The 8,602-nt window shown below is 45.0% G+C and overlaps 1 protein-coding gene across 1 annotated transcript; it reads right to left on the reverse strand.

The window, feature by feature from the left end:
- Window positions 1–284: 284 nt before the first annotated feature.
- On the reverse strand, window positions 285–7,461 carry MALSU1 (mitochondrial assembly of ribosomal large subunit 1; the record flags this gene model as incomplete). Its single annotated transcript, XM_080340132.1, has 4 exons — window positions 285–866; window positions 2,067–2,148; window positions 5,135–5,313; window positions 7,272–7,461. 4 exons carry the CDS (start codon window positions 7,459–7,461, stop codon window positions 688–690), a joined length of 630 nt encoding a protein of 209 aa, XP_080196258.1. The 3' UTR covers window positions 285–687.
- Window positions 7,462–8,602: the final 1,141 nt, after the last annotated feature.

The following is an 8,602-nucleotide window of genomic DNA, read 5'->3' on the forward strand; positions in this document are numbered from 1 at the left end:
TGTACACTCAGAATGAGCTGAATGTTTTAACATGAAGACAAGGAACTGAAGCTCTTCAGGTTGTTTTTTACTGTTATTAAAAACAGATTGGCCTTGGCTGAAAAACTGAGTTACTGTTAAGACACTGTTATTTGTCACTGCTGCTCTTGGCTTCTATGTGCTCAGTAACACCAGTCCATTTTCTCCTTCAACTCAGAGCCTGACTTGCTCCTTTGTGACGAGAAGCAAGTGGTTTAATACAAGCTTCATCTAAACTGTACCATCTCACGTAGTTTTTCCTTGTAGCACTCAAGCCTTTTTTGCACTGCCACTATAGACAAGTCTTTCAAAGATACTAGAAAAACTGTAGAGGCCGAGCATAAGTTCCAGGGTAGGCACCTGGCTTTCCTCTGCTCTTCTCACTGCAAACTCCATTGAGACAGTGACTCCCTCAGGAAGCTCCCACATGACAGGATTCCACCTTTGCTGTTTTACAGCTATAAAACACCCCTAAGATTGAATCCAACCTTTATTGTTCTATGACTCTATTAATTTTTGTAGCTTGTTCAGATCTGTACCTAGGCACATCCAATACATACACTGTTTTGTATTGATCAACCGTAGCAACTGTTAAGGTCAGTCATCAAGACTACAGGTCTCTCAGGTCTGTGAAGGTACACTCATGTCTCTTTCCACTCAGCAGCTGCATCAAGTTCTTGTCTCCAGGTGATCACTGCTGTCAGGACTCAGTCCAAATATAAAGTCTTCTGGCAGTGACTGTGGAGTCATCTGTGTTAACTGGTCATCATAGGAACCGAGAGTCCAGAGCTTCTCCAATTCATAAACCTCTCGTGTCTCTGGCAGCATGAAATGGATCACTATGCTACCTGCACAGAAGAAAAATTCACAATAAATTAATGGGAGCTGTAAAGCACTACTACACTTCCAGCTGCACAAAGAGTTCAAGTCATCTACCCTCATTCTGGCTCAATAAAACAGGTCAGCTTGTGGAGGTCTTAAGTTGTTGATTCCAGTTCTCAAACAGAGTTAGGAATTGGTCAGTCCTTCAAAAGGCTCCAAGACTACAGCCAGGAGAATGAGAGGGACAACACTCTGGTTTAAAGTAAAACAATATCACAAGACTCCAGCCCAAAGGAGTTATGACTTCTAGCAGACAGAAGGAAATAAGCACAAAGAAATTTTACTTGATAGAGTCCCCTCCCTAAGGTTATGGATGGACTTGCAGCTTTCCTGTTTTACCAACAACATTCAGCTATAGCCGAGTAATTTTCCTTAGGTGTGTTGCTCATGCTTCTCAGGTGGTTTTTATAAAGAAGCAGGTCCAAACTTGGACATCATAAGGTTTTTCTTATAGGTTTTTATTAATTCTGTGCAAACAACAGTGAGAACATTTAATTCCAGTGTACTTCTAACGCACTTTTTTCTAGTTATGTGCTTAAATTTTTATCAGTTTTCTGTTATAACTATCAAAATAACTGATAGTAAACCAAGGCTTAATGTCACTGGCTGCAGTGCTCCTCACTCACCCAGGCTCTCTTTTAAGCCAAAACACAAAGCTAGAGGGTGAGATTCTAGAGCTAGCAGTGAAGGAGCAATGCTTCCTGAATGCAGTCTTTTATGTTCGTGTAGAGAGTTTCACACCTTTAGAATAAGTAATTAAACTCAATTTCTTAGGACAGATGTTTTAGCCTGCCCTGTGTCATCTAGACAGCGGAAAAATGGTTCAACGGTTCACTGTTAGGGCAGCACACAAAGAGCCCCCAGATAGGGATTATCTCAACTTGAGAAAACTGACAGAAGTAGCTTTTCTCTTTCCATTACTGTTACCTTCAATTTCTTACAACCTGCTTTAGGCACTGAAGAGCAGCTACTGCTTTCTTATCAGTGCCAATGATCTTCAGTGAAAATTTGTTCAGTATCTCAATGAGTCCAAGCAACAACAACTGGAATTCTAAAACAGCAGAGTATTGTGGATTCTCCACAGCAACCAGAGTTCACAGTGAGATGCTTCCTTCAACAAAGAGCTCATGCAGAACTTCATATTTGTCAGATTCACAAATATTTACCAAAATCAATACACAGCCAGTCATCCGTTTCTTTCCCTTCAATCTGAGCATGAGGATGGCTTTCTTCTTTGTGATGCTTGTACTGAGAGAGAAGCAATGGCAGAAAATTAATAACTTTGCATTTATTTAAAAGCACTCAAATCTAACTGATAAACTGGACTTTGCTGAGTTGCCTAGAGTTGTTTTAAATCCGAAATGGGTTAGATCACTCAGTGTTGGTTCTCAGGTCCGCACAAAAAAAACCCCAACTAGTATACACTTGCAGCAGTGGAAAATAAGTACATATTATCCAATGTGATTTAGTATCAAATCTGGTATTCTAATTCTCAGAATTCCTGTTACGCACTAATTTTATAGGTATCCATTTTTTCTCCATATGAATATTGAATACAATTGCTTAGCATTAGTTTTTCAGTCATAAGTTCCCTGTAACTGCCATTACCACTAAGTTTTATTTCCTTTCAGACGCCTTTCATTGTTGGTTTATATTGGATAGTTCAGGATGCAGAAATGGAGCTGCCAAGCTTATTCTCAGACGGAGGAGTGGAGAGAAAACATGTTTCAACCCATGCTGTGAGGACAGCGCTCAAACAAGCCTCTTGAGAGCACACCCTCAACACTTGTTGCAAGAGGCACATGATGGGCACACAGGTTCCCAAGCTAGGAAGCACTGAAAGAGGGGAGAGGGCAGCTCAAAGCTGGGCTGCAAAAGTTCAGCCAGGACAAGGCAGTTAGTTCCCTAAGCAACACGGTAGCTTTTGTAGATGACAGCTTGAGAGAAGCACCCACCAGAGCTGAAGAAATTTAACAACTAGAGGCTTAAGTACTGTCTCTTTTGGATCTGGCTATAACCATTACAAAAAGCATCAAGAGAGAAAAACAAAACAAACAAACAAAAACCACACACACACACAAAAGGGCTGCATCTTCACAAAGCTCCTTTAGTCTAATTTCTACCTTATTTCTAGTTGAAGCAGCTAATCAAAAATATGGAAACCTTTTTCAATCTGAAATTAAAAACCAAAACAAAACTAAACTTTTATTTCAGCACAAGGCCACATGGAAACAGAGTGAAAATGCATGGCTCTTTCAGCCATGAAAGACAAAACAACAGGTTGAAATAGCAAGGCTGGCTAGCAAATGAGTCCTCCTTCAAAGGGAAAGCAATTATCACAAAATGCAATTGCTCTGCTCATTCCCACATAATGCTAGCTGCTGGACAACAGCCCCAGTTTGCAGACTAGAATGAAGAACTATCAAAATGTAATTCAGAACTAGTTCTATCTTCCTTTCCTTAAGATAGCCTGTGAGATACACTCAAAAACAGGTCATTGTCAAAAAACTCTCAGAAAGTCAGCTTAAAATACTGAAGAGCCCAGCGTGCACAGCCACCAGCTATGTAACAGAGGCAGCAAAGGCTGATCTGCACTAGAAACTTCCTTCAGCCTTGTCTTTAAAGGCTGTGTATTGGTAAACAGGTTATAATAAAGCCAAGTGTTAGGTTCTTCCTCTAACAGGAAACTGGATAGGAAGGGGTAAGCAGTGGCTGGGACTTTGCCATTTGAAAGCTATTGGAAGAAAAGCATGAAGACCTCATGCTACACATGAGCACCTCTGTATTTTAGTGTAAATCATGCATTACCATGATGCATCATGGTTTAGGCACTGAAATGGTCAAGTTAGCCAGCTGCCCAGCAGCACTCCCAAACACCTGCTCTGCTTTACATGTTAAGCTTCAGCTTACTTTTTGTCTAGTGAACTGTCAATGCCAGACAAGTTCAGCCCCTCTTGGGACCTGGCAGGGCTCCCCGGTTTCTCAGGCTGCCAAGGAGGACACTGTGTCTCCCCAGAGGCTCTACCCTTGCAGAACAGCTGCTCCCACAGCCACAAGAGGGAGCAGCCACCTGTAGCACAGCCGCATTTTTGCAGGGTGGGTGGTATTCACTGATCTCTCCTGGTCTGGGGGAGATGGAGCACTGTTGATTTAAAACTAGCAAGCTATTCAAGTAATAGAGTACATACTAAACACTTATATTGAGTACATTCAAATGACACTAATACAACTTCTAGCTTGAGGTAAAATTTTAGTTTGCAAAGATGCATCAGTTCCTGCAGAGATCACATAAAAACTCCCCTCACCCACTGAGAAAGGCACTGAAAAGCAATCCCACCTCCTCCTCTCTCCTTCTGCCCTCAAGTCTCACAGCTGAAACCAATGGGACTGAAAGGAAGAAAGTAAAACCAAGTGCCAAAGGAAAAATGGGGTCAGGAAGGGAAAGAAAGTGCATGAAGAGAAGGCAAACTGCAGGTTGAGTACAGACAGCTTATTGAGATGAGGGCCACTAATATTCCTCACACTGTGTTTTGTAGCAGTCACGTGGCTCTTTTCTGGCCATAAAGTTTCTCCATCCCTGAGTCCGGTCCTTTGTTCCTAAGCTCTACCTGTATTTTTATTATGACCTCTACTCTCTTACTGAAAAGCTCACATTCCGCCAATGCCCAACAGTGCAAGATTTCTGTGCAAGGATTGCTGCTGCTGCTTCTCCTTTCCTCCTGTGCACACACAATATGGTGACCATTAACTAGCCCTTTGCTTTAGTAAGCCCATGAAGGGATCCTGTGCCTCACAATGTCATCTTTTTCCCAGCCTTACGACATACCTGAGAATCTGGAAATTTTAGGGATTAGAGTTTGAGAACAGTCAGATTAAGCTATTTTGAATAAGTGGGAATAGCTATGAAGCTTATTTGGACAGAAGATAAAAGTAGACACAGGTCATCATCACCATTTAACATCATTCTTGTTCTAGCCACCAAACTGTGCTGATGTGATGCCTGCTCTCAATACAGAGAGGTCTATTTTTAAAATATATTCTCTATATTTTGAGTAGTACCACTAAAGGAATAAAGGACAGTTAGTTGCTAGATGTATCCAAGACTAAATGACATAAGGGTAATTTGTTTCCTCTCGCCTGGTGCACCCCTTTACTTGCAATCCCGGAAAACTTCCTTCATCAATATTTAAAACCATGCTTCAAAACCCAGAAAGTGCAGAAAGAACCATCTTACCATTTTCAGCATGTAATGTGCCATTGCATGGAGGTGACGTGTTGAAGATCCACTCACAATTATAAAATAATCACAGTATTTTATTTCTGGAGGTAGTTGGATGACACAGACATCTTTAGCATTTTCTTGCCTCAGCAGATCTACAACAAAGTCAATGTTGAACTTTGGAAGAACAGTATCTGGAACAGACAGAAAAAATAATACAGTGGCAATTTATCTTTTTAACTGCAAAAATCAACCACTTAAAATGGCATAAAACAGCAATGAACTAAATTACAGCCTAAGCTACCCATTCACTATGGAGTTTGGTTTGATACTGACAATGCAACATGAACTGCAGATTTTTAAAAATAATTTTTAAAACCAAAGTTGAGAACTGAGCATTCTTCTGGTAAATAACACTCCATCATTAGATATAGCAGTTAGCAAACATCAAAATTTCTTCTAGGCAGCTTACTTATTTATTGTTGTTAGTACTTCAGAGTCAATGCTACCATCAGATATTTGTCAATTGAAATGAATGAAACCTAAGTATTTCAACAGACGTTAATAAAACAGACAAAATTACAGATATTTCAGAACAATACTTTTCAACAGGCCTGTGATAACACATGATGTGATGAAATTACTTTAAGATCTTAAGCAGATTAAATCAATATATTGAAAACGGAGCTGATGTGATGCAGTGAGAAAGTACTTTGTATGTTCACAATTAATAAAGCCACTTCTTCTTCCCTAGCCTGTTCTGCCACAGAGGACTTATGATATTGCAGACAAAGCTTTAGTCCTTCAACAGTTCACGCAGGCCAGCTTAGAAACCAGTAAATTAGTGCTACTACCTTCTGCTTACACCATTAAATCAGTTTATTTCTAATTTGCCCTAATTAGGTAGATGCAACTTGGGTGCAGATTTAAGGCATAATTTGAATCTGTCAGCAATGCATGCCTGCCACTATAAAGTGAACATTAGTGCAGAATGAGCATTAGCACAAAGCCAAGCTTTATATTTACCAACATAAAGAAAAAGCCAAACAAAAGAACAATAGCTACATACAATTATTTGTATGAATGAGGATATGAAATTGGATCAAATCTCTGTAAATGAAAGCCTTTAAGCTCAGAGACTCATGCACTCTTTCAACTTTGCTGTGGTCACACATGCAGAAAATTAGCAGTGGCCACAGCTCTTCCAGACACAGCAGTTACAAAAGTTAAATATTTGCCTGGTAGCCACATGTGAAGTCCCTGGTGCCTACTTAAAGAACGAATGTTCTAAACAACCCCAGGCACCCTCTGCCGCACCGAATGTCATGGTCAGATGTAGGCTAGAAAAGATTTGTGGCACAGTTACAACAACAATCTCTGTGCACACAACACTTATATCCATAACCAGTCACCGTGCTACTAAACCCACGATCTATGCGGGAAAATCTCTTTGTGAAGGTCCATCAGAGCAGCACTGCCCTCACAACAGCTCCCGTCCGCACCTACACACGGGCTGGGGCTGCGCTGCCACCGACCCGACCCGTCCCGTCCCGGCGGGGCTTCGGGGGCGGCACCGCTCAGCACATTCGTCCTGACCCCGAGGCCCGCGGTCCCAGTCGACCCAAGGGCGATTCCACGGCTCTGGGCAATCCCAGGATCTCCCCGCAGCCGCAGAACGAGATCCCACCTGTCCCGAGCAGTTAATTCCTTCCCGAGGCGCCACGTTTCGCTCAGGGCACCACTCCACAGAGCTGGAGCGCCGGGCAGAGCCAAGGGCCGTCGGGTCGGCAGCCTCCCGGACGTGCTGCCTCACGTCCACGCGTGGGCCTGCCAGGCCAGCGCCCCGCCTCCTGCGGAGGCTCTGACACCGGGTTACCCAGCGCCCCAGCCGGCGGCGCTCCCCGTTCTGCGGTGCCCGAGCAGCGCCCGGCCCGCTGGGGACGCCTGCGCGGCAGCCGCGCTCCCCCGCCCCCGCGGAGGACACCTCGAGAGCCGTTAAGCTCAGCAATCAGGACAGAGCCGGGCAGAAGCGCCAAGCGGGAAGCCGAAAGGGCCACAGCCCAGGTGTCGCGCACCGGAGGACCCACAGGTTTACCCCGGCAGCTCCTCGCCCCGCCCCGGCTCGGCTCGGCCGCCCTTCGCTGAGCCCTACCTGCTGCCTGGCGCCGCTCCGCCGCCACCCCCAGCATCCCGGCTCCGCCGCCTCCCGCGCCCCCCATCTCCGCGCAGCCCCCATGCGGAGCCCCGGCCACCCACGGGGGCGGCCCCGGCCGGAGGGTGCCCCCCACCGCGGCGGACAGAGGCCGCAGCAGCCGCCGCCCCCCCGATACCGCCCGCCACATGCCGGCCGCCGCGCTCCCACACCGCGGCCCGCCTCTCCCCGGCATGCCGCCCAGCGATTGGCCAGCGGCGGAGACGCCCCTCTCATTCTACTGGCTCATTTCACTGTCGGTCGGGCAGGGCTGTTGGGCGCGTGCGCAATGGCCATCTCGAGCCAGCGGCTGGCAGTAGCGTTTGCACGGCTGCGGCGGGGCCGGGAGTCCTGCCTCTTATCGGGTCCTATTGGGAATTTGAGTGTGTAGATATGAACGTCGAGACGGGCAGTGGTTCGGTCTCCCGTTCCCCGTCCCGCGCTCCGGGTCAGTGTTTTCTGAGGGTTGCCTGAGCCACGAAGCGGTAGAAGGGGAGGGGACGGGACGAGGCCTGGACGCCTGTTTGTTGGAGGCTGGAAAAGAACAGACGCGAAACGTGAGCGCTGCCGTATAAACCCCGCTCACGTATCCCAGTTTAAGCCTTGTTCCCTCTTTTCAAGGCTATGGTTTTGTCTAAAAAGCTGCAGCTGGTTTGAAGCTAATAGATATTTATCGAGGAAGTGTATTTTAAATGTGTGCAGTTCCCACAGAGTATTGATGTATGCAGCGCAGCAGTCTTGCTATGGAAAATGTTGTCAAGTCTTGTATTGGAAAATGTTGTCAAGGCTTCAAGAGCTATGACCCAAGCAAGTTTCAGCATCTATATTTACTGTGGGTGAAATGTGTTTCTCTCAGCCCCATTCCCCTGGAGATGTTGGCACTTTGACAGTGAAAGAAAACAATTACTGTTCAGACTGTTTTTTCCTCGCTCAGTATGATGATAAAACAATGGTATTAAGACTTAAAAGACGTAATCTTGTGAATTATAAAGACCTGTAGTGCTAAAAGCTTTAGCTGTAAAGGAAATTTGACGATGCTGCACAACACTGGAGGCAGTCAGTTATACTAACAGGCCACAGTGTCTGTATGTGTCTTGCAGAGTTTAATTTGATTCCTCTACGATTCCTTCAGGGGCTGGTGTTTCTTAGCCTTAGTTTCAGTTTAGAATACTTTTGGTAAGAAAAAAATGTTACATCTGATGAGTCTCTTAATTGTGTGCTATAAAAAGTGTTCAAGAAGAAAAGGGGGGTGGAACGAAACAGGGGTTTGAAAGAATACTTCATCTTTTAAA

The sequence above is a fragment of the Nesoenas mayeri genome (genome assembly GCF_963082525.1).
Source record: "Nesoenas mayeri genome assembly, chromosome: 2".
NCBI lineage: Eukaryota > Metazoa > Chordata > Aves > Columbiformes > Columbidae > Nesoenas > Nesoenas mayeri.